We start from the raw sequence: 24,603 nt of genomic DNA, 5'->3' as shown, positions 1-24,603 counted from the left end.
GATTATTATAGCCAACTACCATCTCATATCCAACGCGCACTCGTGGAATAATTGTTAAGTGTATTTGTTTTGCGAAGAAATTAGTTATCACTTAAGGTTGTATTATCGCTTCAATAATTTGGAGTTGATGCCTTTTTCACATTAATTTTTAGACTCTCCAGAATCTTCTCATGAAATAGCTCGGAAACCGTACCCTTATAAAAGACCGCCTTTAATTTAAAAAAAAATCTGTGAAATTCACGGGAATAAGTTTGCGGAGATCCAATTACTATGAAAAATCCGCACACGTCTTTCTTATACAAAAGATAATTTTCTGGTACCTTCTTTGAGCAAATTTTAAATTTAACAGCTGAATACAACGCCCTATATACTTGACCTGCGGGCAATTTTGAATAGTTTAATTCACCCTAACATGATTATAAAGATGATGGCTCTCCAATAAATTTCTTCGACACAGCATTCCGCATCATAGTAAAATACTCCGGAGAAAATATTTACGTTTTCTACTCAGGCATCAGACACATTTTCCAAAACAACCTGCCCAAGGTAAGAATGGTTCCAGTTAATAAGGTTAACCTAGGGAGGGTGTATTCATTTGCTGCAACAAATGACAAAACCTGTTGCGTGTACCAGGTGGCAGACGCCTTTAAGCATAAAAGCAGAAAGTATTATTGAATTAATATCATGGTGTTTCCTGAAATCGTAACCTTCGCCGGTAAGGGAAGAAAAAATAAATTGTCTAGTGTCAAAAACTTTATTGCTTGGGAACACTTGACTTTTTATAGTAATAATTAAGTGAATTTTTGTTAATTCATATTTTCTTTTTCACAATTGTAACGCTGCAACTGACTTTGCCAGATGTTTTACAGTATTTGAGCATTTCGCCAATTGTTGTCTATATTTTTGCCGATTACCTACATGTATACTGGAATAAACCGGATACCATTGCAATTGCCAGGCGAGGCACAAAGCGGCCAAAAAATTTAACTGTAAAACCAAAAGAGAGTTTAAACAAAAAGCACAAAATTAGGAACAATGCACAGTCGTTGCTAAAGGAAACCACAAGACAAAAGAAAGGGAATGTTTTAAGCAATATTTCTTTTACAATTTCTGGAAAGATCTCAGAAAGATTATTCAATGTTGACCCTTGGTCTCTTAAAACCACTCTAACTTTTTCTTTTTTTTTCGATCCCACTCGTATTCAAACTCAAGGCGATGCCTTTGAGGCGACCATCAATGTAAAATTTTCTGGTTACTGATCAGTCTATTCAGTATTGAAGTTTATTTTTTACGACCGGTCACCTCTGACCCCTCCAAATCAGAAGTATGAAGTAAGAAACAATCACAGAAAGAGAAGGCCGAGGTGAAGACGGATTCAAGTACTCAGTAAAATGATAATCATGACCTCTATGTTTTATCACAGTCGCCGCAGAAGTTGCTAGAACCACGGGGTACAAGGCTGAGAGATCAGCGCAGATTGCTAAAGATTTCCTGCTATTTGTTTTAAGGATTATTATAAATGCACCACACATGAAGGTTATTTTAACTCCAGGGATGAATACTTCATTTCTTCAGCTGTTAAAATAGAGGAAATAAATGTGATCAATATAATTTATTTTTGGGCTACCTTGCGGAGAAGATTCTCTAAAAAAGAGTGTGAAATTTCAATTGGGTTTAACTCGACTCTGATGTGGATGATATTCCCTAACAAGCGGAAGTAAGTTAATCTCAACACAAGTGTTATACCGCCCGAATGGATCGACTAAAATGTCAACTGAACAAAGCCTTCACCTCAAGTTTTCTAACATACAAAAATCTAGAATCCCTTCCATTTCCGACGCGAAACTAAAAAGAAGGAGATATAACCTAAAAAAATCTTTTTACTCCATAGTGAAATCAAATAAATTGCCAAAATGAATATTTATAAGAAGTGTACGGTTTAAATGGCAGAGAGCTAGCGAAGAGCGTTTAAACTTAATTTCAATTCTTGGCTTTTGTCGAGAAAACAATCAGGAAAATTGTTTTGCGAATTCCTCGACATCGACTGCTGAGCTGTTCACCTTGGCCATTGAGTTATTACCTCCGGACTCAAGTTAGTGTATGCTATCAGTGTGTGATAATATTGTATTGGTGAAGGTCGATTTCCTACTGGAGTTTTTCAGCCAAACAGCTAATGGATGTATAATAATCACTTTGAACTTGAACTTATCGAGCCACCCAACAAAGATGGATACTTGGGTTCGTTCCACGAAATGTTGAGCAACTGGGTCAGTTTAAACACCAGAAAACTGCATGTATGCCGCGAAGAAGTCGGTTTTTTTTCTATTTCATCCGTCCCGTTCATTCTCGTCATTACAAAGAACATGAATCTACTTTTCACATGAAACGTGATTTCTTTACCCAATTTCTTGATCGATCAAATTGGGAAAATCATTGATCACATTATACGTTTGATTTCCGAACCACTTCTGGTCTGTTGTCACTTGTTCGATTCATTGATCTCAAAGTTTTTCGTCTGTCTCTCATAAACTATAATACATTTTTATTCCACAGCGCTCTTGTTAATCATTACATTGCGAAATCGGCTACTCTGATTAAAGGAGGTGTCTTTACTGGCTGACGCTGTGAAAGACTGCTAGTATTCCTGTCCATCAGGACTGATCATTGAGCCGTGCTCAGAGACTATTCATGCCATCAAAGCATTCTGTACTCCTTTGGCTGTTTTAAACGAGCTAACTTTAAATTAAGTATTATACAACAAAATTTTGAGTTTGATAATTGACACCCTTTCAATTTTACTTATTTGTTTTGCAATTTATTCAGTAGAGTGAACTTGGCCTTTGTGTATTGCAAAACATTCAGGAAAATAGTTTGGGGAATTTTCCGGCGTCAGCTGCTGAGTAAATAATCTAGGCCCACTGATTTTGACCACTGACTCATGTTAGTGTATACTGTGTACAGATATTAATGGAACTGATCCTTTACAAGGGGTGCCTCTAGATACGGTGAAGGTCGCTTTCCTTGTGAAGGGTTTCTCAGCCAAACATTCAAAGGATGCACATGATCACCTTAAACTTGAAATTGTCAAACTTAAACAATAGATATTTCTGTTTAACTCACAAAATGCTGAGCAACGAGTTTAAAAAATAAATAAATAAATGGGGAAAATTATGCGACGAAGAAGGCCTGGAGTTTCAATTAACGTCCACATTCGTCCCCTTCATTCTCGTCATTACGGAAGACCTGTCTACCTTTTGTATGAAACATGGTTTGAGCTATCTATTTCCCCGTGGAGCATATAAATTCTTATTTATTGGACAACTGATACTTTGTGGTTCCTTATCATTCACGATGTTTGCACATTAACTCGATAGAACGTTTTATTTGTTACCAGAAAAAGGGACGGTATTTTAAGCTAATGTACTCAGTTGTGGAAGATATAGGGACCTGATTACAATAAGTGAAGTGCTTATTAGGGTCAGTCGATGCTAAATCTCAGTGAAATCGTTTCAAAACTAGAAGTTTCAACTTTTTAAGTTTAAACTTTGATGATATATAGGTTTGAGTCGTCCTGAACGGGAATTGTCTGTCCATTTCTCTGAAGACTCTGTACACAGTCCGTTTCCTTACTAATTTTCGCGGTTAAACCAGAAAGTAAAAGGATTGTCGCTCAACGCTGATAAAGCGTCAATTGTGCTTTGATTTTTTTTAAGTAACACGGAAGGAATTTTTCTTCTAAAGGGGACTTTGATCAAGGCCAGTAGCACACATTAGGTGAACAAAAGACGTATGGCTCAAGTGTGCATCCATTTCAATTAAGCATGCAATAACAAAATGGGTTAAAAGGGCGCGTATTATTTATTTGCTTCAGACTAAACGTGATACTACCGTTTACAGCAACTATCTACACTAGGCTATAAACATCTTTGAACTGTACAGCTACAGCTGGTTATAAACAGGTTTCCTCGTGTTATTGATCGGGTTTTCGTCGTTACATTCATTGGCTTTAAATTTGGCAATTGACATAGTCTGAGCCATGAATCGAAATAACAAAAAAGAAGAGCATGCAAAACAAAGTAAGAAAAAGGGTTTGGTGAAAAGAATCATCATGTAGTCGTCATAACCGTAGTCGTCAATGATGGTTCCTGCTACTCGTCCTACTCGAGTAATTCTGCTGGTGCCTTCGAAAGGCAGTGACTGTTTGGCAATTAAAGTGCAATTTGGAAGCTAAAAATTTGGGAAGCCTTCCTTTAATTCCCTATTGGGGTGAGAAATTTAGAATATTAGTAGTAATGGACTGGAACGCATCTTTTCATCTCGGGCGGCTTCTTCCCCCTTATGGCCTTATAAATGTTCTGTCAGCAGGAGAAAAATGAAATCTCGATTCAGTCACTTGATGATTTGCGCGCATGAACGACACTTGAAATTAAAAATATGTTTTTAATCATAAAGCACCAAAACATAAAGGCCTTCAGAGATGTGAGGTGCACGTACTAATCAATGCTTTAGATTTAATAGAAGCTGATACCCCATTAATAATGTTTTGCTCTCTGTATTCTTTTGTTTGGATAATTTTGCACTCGGGCTATCAACGAAAAAGTTGCAAAAGTTTTATCTTTCTGTTTAGACATGCAAATCTAAAAAACATATCGAATTTCATTTGAATTGGCATAGGTTTGCAGATGTCACTACTGAAGTGATTTAAGGACCCTTCATAGTTGCCCTCAGTCCGCTCGGATTTAGTTTCGATAATTATAGTTAGTCATGGAGTATTTGTGAAATCTTTCTCCGATAAAAAAAAAACAACAGAAATTAATAAAAATACAAATAACATCATTCTTCCATCTCACGTAAAAAGAAAATCGTGTGATCAAATCCTGAAACACGAAAAAGAGTGTGTTTATCCAACAGTTATCGAAAAGTGGCTGTGTAAAGTAACGGGTTGCTGTTCTTTTTGTTTTGTTTTGTTTTGTTTTTCCTAATTTCGTTTCGAACGCTCCTCAGGTATCTCAATTCAGGATAAAACACTGTAGAAAGTTTTATTTAATGATCGCATTATAATAACCGTCCATCGCGCCTTAATGATGTAGTGTGTTCTCGCATTATGAATTATTACTGAATTTGAAAGTGCTGCTTCTCAAATGTAAAAATGATTTCTAAAAATCAAGCAAAAGGTTTTTGGTTTGAATTTCTTTGAGAATAACTTAGCATTTGAGAAGTTATATTCGCATCGAACTCTCCACTCGGTGTTTCATCTGATTTCACAAAACTTCGATTGACCTTGTTTTTCTACCCCACTTTTCTCTCGATATCGACTGAAAATGTTGCTTTCTTTTTTGATATTTTACATCAAATCACCTGAAAATACCGACTGCTTTATGTATTGCATATGTTAGGTTCATCTGTAGATTGTTTGTTCCAGTCAAGCATTGAATTTCAGCTATCTTTGGGCAAAAAGTATAGCATAGACGGTATAGTACATTTTAGACAAGATAGGTGTTAATGAGAAAACATTTTGCGGTGAAAGAAAACGGATTACTGGAGAGATGTACTTGTTTTGAAATTTAGAAAGACAAAATGGCGTTTGTTAAGTTTGTTTTTAATAGTTCCAAAACAAATTTCCCTTTTATAATTGCAACTGAAAGAAATCTAAAGAACATCAGTGGAAATCAGCTTTTTTGCTTTACATTTTTCAGAAATACCGAATGCAATTAAAATCATTGTTTATGCTGTTGTTTAATAGTTTATTGTCAACGAAGTACACAGTTACAATTGCTCCCTATCGGGATTCACTCAGATCTTCACTCATATTACAAACAACATGGAATATCTTAAATTAATTTTGCTCTTAGGAACAAAACATTTCCATGCTTCAAATATTTAAAACAAATTTCTTTCAAGACTTAGTCAAATTACCTGACATTTTTAGCTACTGGTAAAAAATGACTGCTATAAATTGTCGAAAGCGAGCCTTTCGCCTTCATTGGAGATACAGCAGGCTTACGAGACGACGTCGACCTAAGCTAAGAAGCCTGAGCGACGTGGCTATAAGGACGACATTTCAACATGGAAGCAGTGCTGTTCATCGTTTGGCTGGCAGTCTCAATCCTGGTTCTTTCCAGTGACGGATATCTCATCAGAAGAGGGAGAGAAGGTGGGTGTTAATTTCAAACTAAAAACAAACTACTTCTTAATTTCAAGGCAGTTGGGTTGTTTACTTAATATACAAGGGAGAAACCTTCCCTAAAAACTCGTCTCGTTAACCCCATTTTCAAAGTACAGTTTGCCAAAAAACTGTATTTCTCAATCTTTCAGAAAAGAACTAATGTTTACCATTTGCACAGCAATTTGTGATTGAAGAAAACGTACTTGAGCGAGAAATAAAGCATACTTTACGTCATAACATTGTTAAATCGTAATAGCCCACTGAAATTCAGTGAAGCTCGGTAACTTATGTTGTTATGAACAATTAGTACAATTTCAGTACTCTCAAGTACTGTAGTGCCAGCTCATTAGCAGCGCAGAAAAAAGGGTGTGTAGGTTTGTCGTCAAGGCGTTGTACCATACACTAGCCAAGAACTTTGGTTTTTGGCTCGCACGGAATTGGATTTTCTAAAAGACAAATGCCCATTGAATGAGAACGTTTTTAAGAAGAAAATATCTACGAATTAGTACTAGTACAAATGTACGTACTCTACTGGGTTAACAAATGGAAACGAAGGAACCTTTTTCTTAATAACAACATGTAAATACCAAGGCTCTGTTGGAGCTTTGTTTCTGTGTAGGTGGTCTTAACTGTACTATTCTGTAAGTTATTTTTGGGAGGAATACTCACTCCTGGATGCTACAAAGAGTAGTGCCGGGTTTTGCAATCATCTTGAGCATTTCGAGCGGAGGACTACAATTTAACTTAAGAGATTACAAGTTGCAAACTACAATGAGTAATGACCCTCTATAATATTTTTAAATGACTTATAAGGGGAAATCGTATAAGTGCGATGTGCGATGAACAGTCTCAGCATTTTCAATTCGATGCAAAATAGGTTTCCCTTACAAAATCAGAAGCGCACTATAAATTACTATGATAAATTTGTCAATCAATGTTTCAATAATAGGAGAAACATGGTCATAAATAAAACGTGAGCTCAACATTTTATGCACAATAACGAGAAATCATTTAATCGTTAAGTACGTATTCGATCAGTTAACTTAGATATTAAAATTCAGTAAGACAATTCATTGCGCTCCCTTTTAGTAGGTAAAATAAAAACGCCTTCGTTTATCAAACGTTCCGGAGAGATTTAATTTTATAAAATTTGACTTCAGTCTGCTATCGAGCGTTGTTAAGTAACAAAAAAAATATAAAAACAGGATTTTTCAAAGTCTTATTTGTTCAATTTGCTAAACTAAATTTGTCGTGTGCATTTGTCTGGTATCCTGTTACATCTTACATGCAATTCCCGAATTCTCTTACTTTTATTAATATTACTACTACAGCCTACTTCTAGTAATTAACTGAAGTACTTAGATCGGATTGCAAGGGCTCCTTATATAATTAAGTCAGGGGCAGGAAACTACTGCTGTAAACATATCTGTTTCTTCAGGAAGTACATTTTGTCTAGAAATTTCTATAGCTCGAAAAGATAAAAATTTAATGACTCTTTAATCCATCTCTGAGGATATCTGGAATTTTTCCTCCAATAACTTCCCTAAGAATTTAGTCTTCGTAATTTTTACCTTTTCGCCCCGCCAGTTTTTTATTCGAAAGATGGTGAAGGAGAGAGGTGGAAAATCTTTCATTTTCGCAAACCATAAAGCGGGAGATCCTCGATTTGGGAAAAAAATCATAAGAAAGCTGTAATGAATTTGAAAATGCTAAAGTTGCTCGAGTCGCATGAACGACGCCTCTCAGAGTTGAGTTGCTCAGTAGGTACCCTTGAACAAGTTTTTAAAGCATTTGGGTGAGAACCGTCGTTAAGTGCCCCTTAAAAGTAAGAGACATTTGCCAGATGGCCTCCAACAGTCCCGCGCCCATCGTAACTTAACGGTCAACAGCGATTGACGAAGTAAGGTTTTTGTTACGGTTACCATCTCCAAATTAAAAGTAGGTTTAAATAATATTAAGTACCACCACTGGTTACTGGTTTTGAGTTAGAGCGCCCGGCGTCGTATTTTGTAGATATAGCTCCCTCGTTCAAATGATTTCTTTGAACTTTCCCCCTTCTTTATATTTCTTTATTTTTCTTAAATACCCGTACAAAGATAAGACCATCCTACTTAGGTGCTACCCAACGACATCTCCAAAGGATATGGCCCCTGAGGGCTGCCAGTTCCGAAAGTAACGGAGCCGCTTAACCTTCAGAATCCTAAGGTATCATGTTATTTCCTGTTTTTCCATTCAGGCCAGTTTTGGTTTTCACCTGAAAATATCTGGTCGAAACAAGAGTAAAGAGCCCATAGAAAAATAATTAGCTGAAAATTTTAATATGTTAAAAGCTTTAGTAAAGTAAAACTTTAATTCCATTGTTCTTCCTCACGGCGCCTTTTGAAAAAATACGTTTTGAATAATTTCAGAAACGATTCTCCGCGAAAAAAATAACGCAACTTTTAATTTGTGAAAATATCCTTGCTTCGTCTAATACTTTCAAATCTCTGTAAAAGGTATTGAAATTTATACAAACGTTATGTAAAAGAATTAACAGAAAACCATAGGGCAGGGTAAATGTTCCAGCCGTTGCGTTTTCTTTAGTTTTTGCTGGTGTTTTAAAATCTTACACAGTCATGTTATAGTCTTTTGTAAGTTCCATTTATAAATTAAAGTTATTAATTTTCTCTGTAAAATCATTTTCAGTCATTGGTACATATAGTTTTTGTTTGAAAAACGTGTCTTCCTAACTCTGGGGCGAAGCGAAAAAATTCTAATTTACATTAGTGTCTAGAAATTATTTAAAGCTGACTGATCAATTGAAATTTCAAAGCGTTTCTTTGATTCTTCCGACAATTTTGAACCAGAGCCAAGGCAAAAACAACCAAATGTGTCTAGCAGACATATGACACTTGATTACATACATCAGGTTATTAAGCCATTATAGCTTAATCGCCCCAATATATTGGAAAACGTCTCTTGTCATCTGACTTAGGGGTCATGTTCTTCTTTCATCAGTACCCCAAACTGCAATACAAAGCTAGAATTTCAAGCCGTGATTCCTGCATGTCTTAAATACCAGTACCTAGTCTTAAAGCTGCGAACAGCTGAGGGAAAATCAGTCAGACTAGCCAGCAAGGATAGCCGCACAGTGATCGAAGTCAGAGAAGAATCGTTTTCCATTAAGCTATGACGGAGTTTTCCTTGCTTCGCTTCGTGGTTGTGCTTATTTTAGCTTTCCTACCTAATGCTTTCTGTGCCCCTAAACAAAATCCACAGAAAACCGAAGTCAGTGGTAAGTTCATGCTTTGTATTTTTCCTGTGTAAATCAGTTGCTAACTTTTATAAAAGTGCTTTTTTCACACCAAAAGGCACAAAAAGTTGTAAACTAAAATTGTTTTTAATAGTTGTTTCCTAGATTGAAAAGTTCTAACTGAGCAAACTATAACTTGAAACTATAACTTTGTCCTCGGTAAAACCACCGAAAATGTTTCAAAATGTTCCTATGATCGTAAGACTACTGAGTTTTTTATCGGTTTCCTCATTATGAAACACTGCAATGACTAGGACAGCCACATTATGTCGAAAGGAAAAAGAGCAACGAAATCTATTCAAGTTTTCTTGCTTCTCGGTATATTTTTGCAGGATTGGAATAGACTTGTATCTCATGATCTCGAAAAGACAGCGCTGGGACTTGATACTCAAAACTTTGATTTGGCAGCACTCGCTCAACTTGCAATTTTCGTTAAAAGAGAGGAAAATAAAGTCGATTGCATCGACCAGTGCTTGACTTCTGACGTGCTTTCTCTTGTCAGACATCTCATTGTCGATTGCTTTGTTCAAGATTGCTTACCGTCTGTATTTGGAAATCATGGCTGGACAAAATATGAAGAAAAAATCGAAACTTGCAATATTGATCTCTTTTTCCCGCTGTGCACTATGTCCATCTGGATCATGTGTTCTGGATCATTTAAAAGTATAAATTGTAATTTAGCAAGCAACTTTTATTTGCTTTCGCCACTTTGCCTCTTATTTGTTGCCGTTTAATTGACAATCTAGTCAGAGAAAATTCCCTCCCTTGGAACTGATTTTGTCTCTAGAAGGTTCTGGAAAGAAACATTATATGAATCAATGTATACTTTCGTAATTTGACCAGTCTTTGGCTAATTCGGGTCACTTTTACGGGCTTTGAATGCAAACAGTATACTCAACAAGTGAAATTTGCAAGGATGACAAATGTGCGGAAATCTAGATTTAAATATTTCTTCTTCCCATTGCCTTGCCAAAACCTCAGGACAAGATGTTTATTCTCAGACAAAAGTAAATGGTCCTAGTTGTTGTACATCTTTTTTGGCAACAACATATGACACGCAGAGTTTTCTTCTAAATAGTACCAGTGAAAAAGTTAACTAACTATGACTAAGGGATTTAAAAAAAGAGGACGCCCATCTGGGGTAAATTGACCGCTTAAATTGTTTGCGTTTTCAAAGAGATTGAAAACGTTCGAAATATAGCCGATGCTCATGATACTTATCCCTGGGTAATACGAATCATATATCGCTGCGGAAAGATTGAGTTTTCGTTGGAACTCTCTAATTGCTTTTCAATTTTTCAAATTTTTCTTTTATTAATTTATCAAATATCAATCATTTCTTAATTTTTCAGGTTCGTGATTGCGAAGTTTATATACTATACTGAAGTGAATAAACTTACCCTCTTCTTCTTCTTCTTCTTCTTCTTCTTCTTCTTCTTCTTCTTCTTCTTCTTCTTCTTCTTCTTCTTCTTCTTCTTCTTCTTCTTCTTCTTCTTCTTCTTCTTCTTCGCATGCATGAGTACGGCAGTAAAAACCGCGCGGGTCAGAGAACCTGCATTTCCCGAACATTTAGCCGGGTTCTTACATAATTTAGTAATAGCACAATTTTAGGTTATTGGTTCTTATTTTCTGAAAAAATACGTTGTAGCTAAGAGTATTTGGTGGTATTCAGCTTAATCCTCATTTAAAATCTGCACAACATTACATTGTAGTTAGAGTAATAAGGCACCTATATGTCTCAGATTCTTGTGTAGAGTGCACCTAACTAGCAAATTTTACCCTAACCGGGTTCTTAAATACCAGGTGCCTAGTCACGAGTTTTTACTGTATTGACTTAATGTTACTTTTGAAGATGTCAATAATAACTCCACCAAACCGGATTTTTACAATGGCCTCATCACTGAACGACATGAAAAAGAAGAGTAAAGGCATACAGGGCATGGAGTGGCGAAACAGCATTTTCAAAACTACGGACTAGATTTACCGCCGACATTCTTTTAAGACTTGTCTCTTAACGATCATCTGTGTAAGACGGATACCTCTGTAAAACGCACACCTAGAGCTGGTCCCTAACTTTCTTTACTCCCTTTATTTGACTTTCTAGAAGACCGACATCTCTCCAAGACGATGCCTAGCGCCAGTTCCAAAAGTGTCTGTCTTAGAGAGATTTGACTGTTATGCAAATACGTTTTGTGTCTTTATTTCAAAGGAATTTAGCTTACCAATCAATAGCCAATCGTTTCTCATTCTACAATTTAATAGGTAACTGTAACTTCGATTCCTCTACATTCTGTAACTGGCATCAAGTTAGTGAGCCGGATGACAAATTTGACTGGTCGTTAGATCGAGATTCTACGCCAAGTTCTGGCACAGGTCCAATCAAGGATGTCTCTGAAAAAGGTAAGGTGTCTTCCTGTTCAACAAGTTCACTCTGTCGCATGTCCGTCTGTAAAACAAATACATTCCCTTTTTTTAAAAAATCTATTCAGTTTAGATCACAGGTGACCGGCTGGTCAGAATTAGTGATAACAGACGGTGATAACATTTTATTTTATTCTTTTAGGTTACTATGCCTATATCGAATCCTCCGCTCCTCGCAGACGCGGGGACAAAGCTCGGTTAATGACTGGTCCACTCAAAGGGGTGTACTGTCTTCGATTCGCATACAACATGTATGGCAGGACCATAGGACAGCTAAACATTTACCAGGTTTTACATGGCAGCGAGTTAAATATTTGGTGGAGAAAAGGGCAACAAACCAGTGCAAGACAATGGAAAACAGACAATGTTACTGTTTACGGAAACATCTACTACGTAAGTTCTCCGACAAGTCAAACTTGTGCGGCAGTGGGAATTTACACAAATTTTTGATTATTATTTTTTCAAAGAATTTCTCCCTTTGCGATGTTGGCTTACGTTCCCACAGTCATTAGTGCGGAGAATCCTGAGCAACTTAAAAGGTTTGCGACAATCTTCGAGTTTTTAAAAAAATTATTCGACGAAGAAGGTCAGTCGACTGAAAATTGAAACATTATTGGACGAATGACGTGCGCAAAGACAGAGTCGCGTAATGGCTATGCTAATTGTCAAAGCAAAGATTGAGAAATTCCAGATAACCCCCTCACCTGCGGCATAATACTTTTTAGTTCTGATTGGTTGAGCTACTACTAGGCCATATGATATGGCCCACTAGTAGCGAGAAGCGCCGGCTTTGAAAACCAAAACAGTGGCGACTAAATCGCGTTTTGTTAGCTAAAGTTGTTGTGTCTCGATATTTTTGACTAACTAGTTGGATTTTACTAAAACGATTATTCCTCTCGCCCTCATCGCCTCTGAGTCAATAGCGCAATTGACTCAGAGCCCATTCGGGCTCGAGGAATAATTGTTAAATATTAGAGTTCAGCCTATTCTTATAGCCGTACTGTTTACTGTTGCTGCAGATCATTATCGAAGGTGTCACGGGAAACAGTTATACGGGAGACATTGCAATCGATGAAATTTCATTTGTGAAAGGCTCCTGCAGAGGAGAACCAGTTCCAACTGTCGATGAAGAAGAGTCAGGAAAAAATGCTAATGGTGAGAGTTAAACTCCATTTTTAGTGCTAAAAAGTGCAAAAATATTTCTGCAGGCTTGTTGATTGCTGTAATACACGCGTGATTGTTCAGTATCTAAATGTGCTGTTCAACACTTTATCGATAATCTAAATTGTGAATCGAGGGGACCAGCTCACTAAGTGGTTTGTTATATAGCCCATGGAGAGTAACCTCCAAGAGTACAAATTGTAAAAACCTAAGCTAGCGGTCAACATTGCTCAGAGGCCTTTTTGGCGAGAAACGGTTTTATTGTTTAAAAAATGTCTTGTGCCTCGAAGCAGCCACTCGCAGAGGGCGCGCTGTTGGGGGAAAATTCTAGATATATCCTGTTAAATTAAAAGTTTTAAAAGCTGATAAATGAAAAAAAAAACCCATCAATATCAAGTTGCTCTTAGTCTCCTCTCGTAACAGGTGAACACAGCAATAATGGCACTTGCATTAAAAGAAAAAATACCCCTGAGTTACCCCCAAATTTTTATATTGATGCTGATTATCATATTTTGCTTTTCGGCAGTTTCAGATAGATGTGATTTTGATTTGGGATTTTGCGACTGGGGCAATGATTTGTCTGGTGTCGGAAAAAAGCCATGGCGCTTGTCCTCGCACAGAGACAACCAAGTTCCTGCATCGGTTGCTGGAAGACAAGACCACGGAAAGAAACTTGGTACGCCCGCCTGCTAGGTTGCTGTTGTCTGATTACTCATTTATTTATTTTTGCGTCTTGAGGTTTCCATTTCCTATGTAAGCATTGCTCAAAGGCGTCTATGTTATTTAGAACTCCTCTTATGGAATGACAAACATAATTATTTTCCTGGCCAGGAAAGAGAGGACGACCTCTCTTTACCCGGGTAATTTGAGGGGTTTATCGCTTATTCGAACCTACATAGGGTTTCAAAACTACTCGAGGTTAGTTTTTCCCTTGCTGTTTACTGCTTTCAGACAATATTTGGAAGTAACCTGTCCCGCTGTAGTACTGTACTGTCTGTAATTACTTTGTACGCAATTTAAGTCACTGCGATTAAATCCGGGAATAAACTTATCCCTACACCTAAAACAACTAAATCAAGAACATAAACGCCTTTTATTTTTCCGTTCGATCCCTCAATTAAGTCTTTAGATCCTGCTGCCTAATGCGCGGGCAAAACTAAGAAATCTAACTAGCAAATGAACTCTGTAAACAAGGTACCAACTCAATTAAGTTTCTTTCCGCTTCTTTCACATAGGAGGGAAGTTTGTATATTCAAATCGGCAGCCTCAACAACAAGCAACGGTTTCGCGTCTGATTAGCCGAAGACTGTGTGGTCCTAAGTGCCTCGAATTATACTACTTTATGAAGCGCTTTAGGGGAAGCGAGTTGAGAGTGTCTAAAAGGATAGACAGTAAGGAGGATCGACTATGGTTTACAACAGGAGTGGGAGCGCAAACTGAGGAATGGACGAGAGCGCTGGTAGACATTAAAGAGGAACATGAAAATTGCTATCAGGTGTGTACAATAATTAGTCAACTTTAATGTAATTTAGCAACGAGAGGTTGACCTAGTAGTTCGTTCACCTTGATTAAGGAGTAGCCCCATTTAAGGCAAACCACGACAGTCTTGGATTCTGGATTCCACGCTGTGGATTCCGTATTCCAGGTACTTGATTGCTAATTCCATGTATGTGGAACTAATGGACTCCGGAATCCCTGACTTAAATTCCAGATTCCAAGGCCATGGATTCCACATTCCACAAGCAAAAATTTCCCAGATTCCGGAATAGGAATTCCGGAATTCTGATTACCTTACATGGAATGAAAGAGGCCGGTCATCATTTTACTGAAAACATTCGTGATAGCCTCATTGATACAATTTTTTCCCTCCGGTATTAGCTTGTTTTTGAGTCTCGCCTTAGTGGAGCTCAAGAATCAGTAGTGGGGCTCGACGATGTTTTTACAACAAATGGCAGTTGCTGCTCAATACGGAACACTCCAGAGAAAACAGAGAAAGGTAATACATTTGTAGATGGAATTTATATGTATATATTTGATATGTGTACCCTTAACTCCAACAGTTCCGGCCGATAAAAGAGAAAGTTATGGTTAACTCTGTAGACATCAGCAACGACCTTAGTGTGGCCCTATTAAACTAAGACTTCCTGGGCATGGGTAATTTCTTGATGCCTTTAAAATGCCCCCTTTCATTTCAGCTTTTTGCGAGATATAAATTTTAATTTTAAATAAGGTTTTGGAGTTACTCAGCGTTCCCGACCGCCAGTCTCCTGAGTCAATTTCAACACAAAAGAGCCAGCCTAACCTTATGCGTTGAAGAATAGGAAACTGCGCCAGCAGACTAACTTATATCTGTTATTCTTTTCCTAAACTCAACTTTAAACTTACCCAGATTCTAGTAGAACCGTCTATAATATTAAATAATCAACCTACTTATCAATGCCATGTTTATATTCTCTGTACTACATCAGCAAACTGCGATTTCGATAAAGGCACGTTCTGTAACTGGGGGCACTCTGTGAAGTCGAGTTTTGCTTGGAGCTTAGGAAGTGGAAAGACTAAGAGTGGAAAAGAAAGCGGAGGGATGACGGGGCCTACTACGGACGCTTCGGGCAAAGGTATTTCATGGCAATTTTTACTGAAGCGTATGACACATTAGTGGCAATAAAAACATCTTAGAGTTAAGTGAAACCCTTTAAATGTAGCTAATGTAATATGTCCTCTCTAATATTGGGTTGATCTGATGTTTTCTCATAGTAACCCTCAAAAGGGCGCTACTGGAAGTATTCTCGTCAATGGATATTTATCCTGGGCTAGTATTGCCAAGCGTTACTATAGGAAGGGTTACAGAGGTTAATTGAACTCTAAAAAAGTGCCACTTTTTTTAAAGAAAACACACACACACACACACACACAAAAGCATCACTCTTTGTAGTACGATGCCTTACATGTCTTACTCTTAGTTCAGTGTACTGAGATGTAATTTTCTGCATTTGGAAATGTGCGCTATATAACTCTAGTGTGGTTTCAAAAATAAAAATAGTTCAGTGTGCTGACGTAATTTTCTGCATTTAGAAAGTGTAGTAACTTTGTCTTTCCATTTTTAGGCCAATATGCTTACATAGAATCTTCTGAGCCTCATATGAAGGGAGATAAAGCCGTGATGGTTAGTGATCTTTTGTCTGGACAACAGTGCATGCAATTCAAGTATCACATGTACGGAGAGGACGTTGGTTCACTGTCAGTTTATAGGCGGGGAATTCTTCAGTGGAAAGAAAGTGGTAACCATGGAGATCAGTGGCTTGAGGGACAGGTCGACCTTGACTGCAGCATTGAGGAGTACCATGTATGTTCTAAATTACTGTTGGAGCAGAAGGGAGGGGAGGAAGAGTAGAGAGGAGAAAGTTTTCCTTCTCTGTACAAAGATGCAGTCATTTAAGGTCTTAATTCTTATAAATTTAATTAAATCTGTCGTCAAAACTCCCAAGCAAGACCATCTGTCTGAAAGTTGTCTCAGTCAGCTTACAGCATTTAAGTTTGAATGTGGAGTAAGAAGGTCACTGATTTCTAGGTTAATCGTTCTAGAAATACAAGGACAGAATCTGATGTAGATATCATTAAATATCTTTGTTGTTTTTGTCAAATAAAATTTCAACTTTACTTTTCGAGCTAGTTGTAACTAATAACTTTTTCTGTTTATACGCAGGTTGAAATCGAGGCGTCCGTTGGGGGATGGCGTGGAGATATTGCTTTAGACGAATTGCAATTTACTCCAGGGCTCTGTCCTAATAAGACCAATGTTAGTGCTGTATCGCCTATCAGTACACCAGTTATATTGCCGACGTCTCCTCCACCATACCGTAAGTGCAGTTAAAAGACTTATAAGCGAGGGCAAAACTTTTTCGTTCCACCTGCATCCTGTTGATTTTCAGCTTAAATTATTTTTAAACCCTCTTCAGTTCCTCCAGCCTTGGCAAGACACAGGGACGAGTGATCGAAATTATTTTTTGCGGGCAAAATCGTCCAAGGAAACTAACAAACTTGTCTCAGAATAATTTTGGAGGTGACAGCATTTACCCCACTCACAATATAGAACCCCTCTGTTCCCTCAGGATGAAATTTCCATTTTTCGAAAAAGCCAATTGAAAAATGTTACCTGTCAGAAAGAACTTAGGTTTATTTATTTCAGTCATCATCAAAGCCAGCTTGTACCGTAAATTATTAAGATGTCAAATATTTTGCTGTAAAAGAAGGAAATGGCGAAGCAAGCTTCAAAAATATTCCCTTTACGTGACCTTCTTTTCACTTTTGCTAAATGGGCTAACAATTTTTTTGAGTCTCCCATGATCATGACCTCACAAAGACATTTATAACTTAAGTAGAGAATATAACGCTACTTTACTTTCTAAAAATAATAGATCCAAACGAACTACTTTGAATTCACGAGTTAGGACAAGTTCAATATTAGAACTCTTGCATCTGTAGGAGTATTGCTCGTGCGTTGCTTAACTTGTTTTTAACGTTATCATAGGGACATGTACCTTTTCGCAAAGTTTGTGTGGCTGGACAAATTCACTCAATGACAGTGGAGACTGGAAAATATACGCCGATGACACACCCTCCTTTAACACGGGACCTCATTATGACTTTGACGGAAACGGTAGGTGGTCAAAATTGTTGGGTCCGGGTCAAGAGCCCGGTCACATTATCGACACCGCCTCGGCGTGGTTGTCAGGGTTTTAAGGGAGGTTAAGCAACTACGACAGCGACGGCTGCGAAAACGTCACTTAAAAAGTAAATTCGCGCTGTTTCAAAAATTTGTCGCACTTATCTATCTCCGGCGTTCAGTTCGTCAAATATTGGCAAATTTATCTGGAGTTGAATTCTAAAGGACTGTGTCAAAGTACAGGAAAAGAATAGGAAAGTCGTTGTCTTCCGGCTGTTCACGTCCCCACAAAAAGTGAAAATAGGCATTTTTACGTCGTGCATGATGCACGTGAAAAGTTGTTGTTTTGCTAATCTAAACCTGTTGCCTTTTTGTCATTCTCGTTGCCGTCGCCGTCGTCGTTGCTTAAGCTTCCTCTTGATCGCAGTAATAGGATAATAGCATAAATGTACATGAACCAATTGCGTTAATCATCCTGGGAATCGTATTCGATTCAATGTGATCAAAACCAATTCATCAAATGAAATATAAGTACAGTGATATAGGAACGAATAAATAATGCTATTTTTTCTCATGCATGCAGGTTTCTATATCTATATGGAAGCCTCAGACCTACTACAAGGGCAAGAGGTCCGTCTGGAGAGCGAAACATTAAGAATTCCAGTTTGTTTAAGTTTTTCTTACTATATGTATGGCAAGGATGTCAAAGAACTGCGACTGGAGCAGCGAAACTTAATGAATAACGAAACCAAAGTCGTATGGACAAAGAAGGGCGAACAGGGGGATCACTGGAACTTTCAGTTGCAAGAATTAAAAGGAGAGCAATACACGGTAATTATTTAAGCAATAGAAAACGTTTTCCGTGTTTGCATAACCTGGTATAATCACGAGAGGGGTTGGGTGAACTCGAGACAGTTATGTGAACCCGAAACGAAGTCGAGGGTTTGGATAACAGTCGAGAATTCCCCCCAACCCCTCGAGTGTTACCACTAACAAAAAATATTTAATAAATTTAGAGCGCTTTTTTCTCTTTCTTCGTCGGAAGTTGTCTTAGATGGACTTCGAAGAGGACTTGAAATTCTTTTAAACCCTTTTTTTCTGTAGATATCTTTTGTAGCAGTCCGAGGCAAATCTTATCTTAGCGACATCGCTATTGATGAAATATCTATCCTCGATGTAAAGGAATGCAAAAGTTTGAGCGGGAAGGCTGGAAAACAACCTAATCCAAAGGATGGTGAGTATAATCGGATTTTGAGTCGGTATCAAAAATTAATAATAAAACGGTTTCACTCCCGACTCATGATATGAATGCATTTTGACTTCCTGAAGTAAAATGTCGTTATCATCAAGAAATTGACAGAATCTTATCTATCCATGAAGACTATTGACAGAATCTAATCTATCCATAAAGACTGCCAACATTATCAGTGCAGCCGGGATTGTCAGGAACTTTCTCAACGTAGAAGGTATCTGCATTTACCTCGTGTACCGAACACAGATGACGTAAAACAAAAGAACAAAAACCATGAAACAATAGAGTACTAAAGTGATGACGTCATAAAAATGAAAGTTCTGAAATCATTGGATTTGTCAGGATATTCTGAAAGAACAATTTCCAAGATGACTACTTAGCTACCAAAAATGAGCACCTCGGGGCAAATTGTCTCCATACAAACCCTTCTAATTTTTTTTGGCTCGACCCAAAAAAATTTAGAAGGGTTTGTATGGAGTTTTCTAAGCATAACTGGGCTATACTCTAAGGCCTTTAAGAGTGTGTGTATCAAGTGCCACATTAGTCGGCCATTGAACAGCTTGCTCGATCGTATGTGTTGTTGATTTTTTATCGATGTCCTTCCCAATTCTGTTTTTTGCATTTCCGTTTCTTTTTTTTTTTTTTTTCTTTTTTTTTTTTGTCGTTTCCAAAGTATTGTCATTCTCGTTAGTTGTATTACTATTTTTCTTTTTTTTTTTTCTGGACCTCGTAGTGGAGCTTGCTCTGTAAGTGATCCAGGCCTCTTGGCGAAGTTTATAAATAAAATAAATAAATAAATAAATAAATAAATAAATAAATAAGAGGCAGGTATCTTAGTTTGGAACCAATCAGACTAGTGACAGCTTAAATATGTAGCCAATACAGAAATGTTTCGGTTGTTTTCTACCAGTAGTTTACAAGTAAAGAACAATTATTCTTTTTTGTTTCAAGATACAGAATTTTTCCTCGTAGAATAAGAGATGAATTAATGGGTTTTTTCTTGTTGCCCCAAGGGAATTGTGACTTTGACCAAGGCTTCTGCAAATGGCAAAACGTTAAGGATAACGTTTTTGATTGGACCAGGAATTCAGGAAGAACACCCTCTTCCGCAACTGGACCAAGTTTTGACCATACAAAAGGTCAAACACGTCCAAAAGGTAATCTTCTGATGATTGCATGTCCACCCTGCTAGGGTTCTAGAAAAGAAGTAGAACTATTTTTAAACAACTATTAACTTCAGAATCAGCTTTATGGGTGCAGACCTCTCCAACGGAGATGGACATGAACGGTTTCTCGGGAACTAAGAAGTTATATTGCCAAGCAATCTCTCAAATAAACCAGTTTCTTTTCAAATGGAATAAAATCTCAATTGATATTTCGTTTTCTTTAACATACAAACCAGGCCATTACATCTACTTAGAAGCTTCTAATCCACGCAGAGGGGGAGACACAGCTCTTCTCCTCCTCAAGCTTGAGGGCAGTTCCTTTTGCATGCGCTTCTGGTATCACATGTATGGCAGGGATATGGGCTCTCTCAAAATTGTGCACATTATCAAGCAAGGTACAATAAAAGACGAACCTGCGGATGACGACCAGCCTAAAACTATTGAGTTCACACAAGGTTTGAGGGGAAGCCGAGATACTCGAAAGATTGCGTGGCAGAAATCGGGAAATCATAGAAACAAATGGCACCAAGCTGAACTGGATCTTAAGCATGGAAAGTCTGCTGTTCACTGGGTGAGTTTCGAGGGGATGGAAGCATATTTTACTTAAAAATAATGTAATATTGTGCTACTTATGCACTGAGAAACAACGAGTAATTGATTTGTAAATGTTCCCTCAAATGATCATTGCAGGACACTTTACCATTCTATTGTTAATATAAGCCCACCGTTCTAATGCGGCTTAAAACGTTTTCTTCCAGTAACATAAGTACGCACACGATTTCCGCGTTTTTTATAATGTTGTTTTTAAAATTGCCCACACGCAAGTACAAATTATGGAAAAGCAAAGGCCGGGGTACAGTATTGAAAAAGGCTAAGCTCTCTCCCGATCCAAATAAAATGATAAAGACGTCGATTTAGAACATTCTCGCTATAACTCTTAGTAGAATGATGAAGGTTAACACGTTTTCCCGCCAAAATGACGCAGGCTAATGCGCGTGGCGTGCACTACTTTGTATTAAGAAAATCTCGTACCCGTAGGCGTACGCGTCTTAGAATCTAAAGGTCTCTATTTTTAGTCCTTTCTTGTTTAAAGCTACTTGAAAAGGGCTGATCATTATCTCTTTCGAATTTGTTGTCTATTTAGATCGGTATCGTCGGCGTGATTGGTAAAAGCTACACCAGTGACATGGCGGTGGATGACATTCAATTCACAACCGGAAGTTGCTCGAGTAGAAGAAAAGCTTGAAAAGGGAATTTCTGTTTCGAGGTGAGCATTTTGATTAAGGTGAATTTAATCCAGAATCTTCGGGTTACACAGTTTGTCTCCAGAAACAGTATATGGCATGAGTAACGTATGAAGCAGGAAACGCATAACAAAAATATAAGATATCCTCGTCATTCCAGGGTTCCTGCTCAAGGTAACCTTACGTACCAATGCCAAAACCCAGAAAAACTCTGTATGAACCATATTCACAGAAAAAGTTATTCTAGTTTATCATGTGGCTGAATTTGCAGGCGCGCAAGACAAAAGGAATTCTGTCTTCTGATTGACTACTCTGCCGGGCATGATGGGCCTATATAACAGTATGCGCTTGGGTTTTTTAGCGTTAGTGCAGCAAGGAAACGTTCACTATTTGGCCATATATGTTGTCCTAAAATCATACTAGCCCGAGTGGGGGGGGGGGGGGGGGGGGGGAGTTGAGAAAATGTGGCGCACGAGAATAAGTCAGATCAGTGTGTCACAATCATTTTTGCTTCCTCTACCCCCCTCCTCTTGACTTGCCACTCTTTTATAATTTCTTCGGCCTTTCACCGTTTCCTTACGTGAGAATTTTAACTCATATTGATAAGTTTGAAAACTCCAGTCCAACTAGAGTGTAAGTGGTGAGTTTGAGTGTTAAAGTTTCTATTGCATTGTCATTAAGTCCTTCTCTCCATTCATGGATAATGTGTCACGAATCTTCCATCTTCTAGTCGATCGGTGCCTATATTTAATCCGAGATTAAATTTGTTGAATAAAACCACTTTATTGAAGTAAAGGTTACATCCAACATATTTATACTTACGTTTATTTGTTGTTATGTTGCAGATTAGATCCTGAAAATGACTAGAATAGAAGAGGCATTTTCTTAATATTACAACACCAGAGAAACGGTGCCTTATTTTCAGGAACACCACGGAGTGTTCTCTTTGTTTATTACTCAGCTCAGTTAATATTTTGTTGAATTTAGGACCATTCTTACGTAGAATGACCTGTAAAGTTTAGAAGTAATATCAGTGTAATTGCATTTACCTGTAGACCGGTGCGGAAATACTTGGTTCGTTCAGGAAACCTTCACTATTTTGAGATTGTGCTTAAAATATTCAGACTACTATAAAAATGATACTCCCGCTCTCAAAAAATAATAAATGAATAAATAAATAAATAATGGAAAGAAAGGGGACTTATAAACTTCAATCTTTGCCCGCACGCTGTCATTGTCAGTGAATACTGAATTATTCTAATCATCCACTCAGTATTATAACCATTTTCGCAACTGCATAAGTTGCGTATTTAGCTGCGATGATCTTCTTTTCACTTATTTCTTCATCGCAGTTCAAATAAATGAAATATCATAGAACAATTACTTCTTACAATGGTGCCTAATGACGTCACAGTCAACCAAAATGGCAGAAGTCAAAGAGAGATGCAAATCCAGTTTCTGGGCATTTACATTTTTCTTCCTACTTCCTATGAAAGAAGTTGAAATGTCAAAATATATTTTTGACAAGTTGAAGACAATTTGTTGTATCATCAACTGGAGGTTCCCTTTTACATCCAACATTGCAATTTCGATATCGAATTCGCCGGCAGTGTGGACTCTGTTTGAATTTATGATATGATCGTTTTTCATTCACGCATGCACTGATTAATTCCGGTATAGCGGTACAACTTCTCAGTAACGAGAGCACTTGTTTATAATATAGAATATTTGATAATAAACGGGCGAACATGAAACAATCACTCAATTATTATCTTTTATCATTATATCTAGAATTAGATGAATTTAATAGAGAAACCCAACAGCAGTCTTTTCTCGGATTTGAGTCTTGTGCTGTACATGAGATACAAAAGCAGAAAGGGTCTCTAGACAACAACAAAAACGAGACTGTATAGAGGGTTTACACATGACGTTAGGCGATCATATTGATGTTCAAAAATAATGAAACGGCCGCCACATTTGTGTTTCAATCCAATCATGTGTGGTTAGTGGAACTCTTTTCGGATGTAAAACGCTCTCTTTTGTTCCAATAAATTTGCACAGATGCTGGCCACGTGAGTGAAAAAGCTCTATACGTTTCAGCTCCTTTCGATCCATTTCAAATTAATGAGCCGTTCTTCTGATTTCAATTATTGAAAAATACTATAAATTTAGGCGACTAACACACCTTGTTCATCGACCAAAATTTTGCATAAGCATTGTTTTTTGCTTTCTCTTAAGACCCTTCTTATGTATTTTTTTTTGGTGGGGGGGGGGGAGTTGGGTAAACAAGGTTTATTATGGCCAGTGTGATAGTGGTGAATTGAAGAAAGGACAAGCACAGACTAGCTTAAAAAGTATGATATACTTTTGTTATTACTTTTCCCCTTGCGTCCTTCTTGTGACCGCTTGAGCCCCTTACGCCATTCGTAAAGGTGATTTAACATAAACCTGGCAATTAATTAGGTTCAGTCTGTTGATATATGTCTTTTAGTAATTTTTTCAGCTTTACAATTGAAGGTAGTATAGATACTCGCCCTAGCTTCAAAAAAATTGAGTTTTCACAATTTGAGGAATGAACTAGCGGATCTTTACATTTAAATTAATCTCATCTCCACACTGGAAGCTAGGAACAAAGAAGTCTGGAAGGTTTTCCTTTTATCTAGTCCCCTGGGCTCTTCCAAGAAGAGTGAGACAATGCGTGGAAGTAATTTTGCTCTCTGAGAAATGTAATGATTTATTCAGTAACCTTTATCACAGTTTTGTTTACTGAGTTGTTTGATAAAAAAAGGAAATAAAAGAAATGTCACATACTTTGATTAAAAAGACGGAATGTTACAATACATTGTAGTTTCCATCTCCCCTTTCATAACACGGAAGCCAGAGGCAAGCTCGGATTACTTTTTGAGAATTGTAATAACTTGTTTTACTTTATTTAATTTGCTCTTTCCGTTTTATTCCCTTATCTGCCCCTAGTCGATGATTAACACCATCGACTGATGAACATTTTGTATTATTTTCGCTGATAACCAAGCAAAAGTCTTTTATTTCAAGAAAGTTGTCGATAATAAAGAGACCGCCTTGAAATTAATTTCTCACTCATTGAAAAAATCGTCTACAAGTTCCAAAAGGTACTCGTTTCTGTTGAGCTAGACTGCCTATATCTCATTACATCATATGGTTTTTTTTAACGGGTATAGTACATGCCTTGTTTTTACAAAGGCTAGGTGGGCCTTAATAG

The 24,603-nt window shown here is 37.5% G+C and overlaps 1 protein-coding gene across 3 annotated transcripts; it reads left to right on the top strand.

The window, feature by feature from the left end:
- The first annotated feature begins 307 nt into the window (after positions 1–307).
- LOC140952786 (MAM and LDL-receptor class A domain-containing protein 1-like) lies at positions 308–23,599 on the top strand. Of its 3 annotated transcripts, none has more exons than XM_073402233.1 (17): positions 308–546; positions 11,721–11,858; positions 12,022–12,272; positions 12,899–13,034; positions 13,567–13,716; positions 14,276–14,535; positions 14,919–15,036; positions 15,509–15,655; positions 16,145–16,383; positions 16,744–16,897; positions 17,569–17,697; positions 18,287–18,534; positions 18,808–18,937; positions 19,969–20,112; positions 20,358–20,692; positions 21,266–21,388; positions 22,211–23,599. In XM_073402233.1, the coding sequence occupies exons 3-16, from the start codon at positions 12,081–12,083 to the stop codon at positions 21,365–21,367; spliced, it is 2,484 nt and encodes an 827-aa protein (XP_073258334.1). In that variant the 5' UTR covers positions 308–546; positions 11,721–11,858; positions 12,022–12,080; the 3' UTR covers positions 21,368–21,388; positions 22,211–23,599. The 3 variants fall into 3 exon arrangements, with proteins under 3 accessions (XP_073258334.1, XP_073258333.1, XP_073258332.1); XM_073402232.1 differs by lacking the exon at positions 308–546 and adding an exon at positions 9,290–9,440 and having other exon boundaries at positions 12,899–13,028; XM_073402231.1 differs by lacking the exon at positions 308–546 and adding an exon at positions 9,290–9,440.
- The last annotated feature ends 1,004 nt before the right edge of the window (positions 23,600–24,603 follow it).

Source organism: Porites lutea, chromosome 11 (assembly GCF_958299795.1).
Source record: "Porites lutea chromosome 11, jaPorLute2.1, whole genome shotgun sequence".
NCBI classification, from domain to species: Eukaryota; Metazoa; Cnidaria; class Anthozoa; order Scleractinia; family Poritidae; genus Porites; species Porites lutea.
This window is presented reverse-complemented; position numbering and strand designations above follow the sequence as displayed.

Bases quoted from the DNA above. Each gene is read 5' to 3' on its own strand.
- LOC140952786 (XM_073402231.1), top strand. From the start codon at position 9,335: ATGACGGAGTTTTCCTTGCTTCGCTTCGTGGTTGTGCTTATTTTAGCT. The intron at 13,035-13,566 runs GTGAGAGTTAAA...GCTTTTCGGCAG, and splicing joins GTCAGGAAAAAATGCTAATG to TTTCAGATAGATGTGATTTT. The intron at 13,717-14,275 runs GTACGCCCGCCT...TCTTTCACATAG, and splicing joins AGACCACGGAAAGAAACTTG to GAGGGAAGTTTGTATATTCA.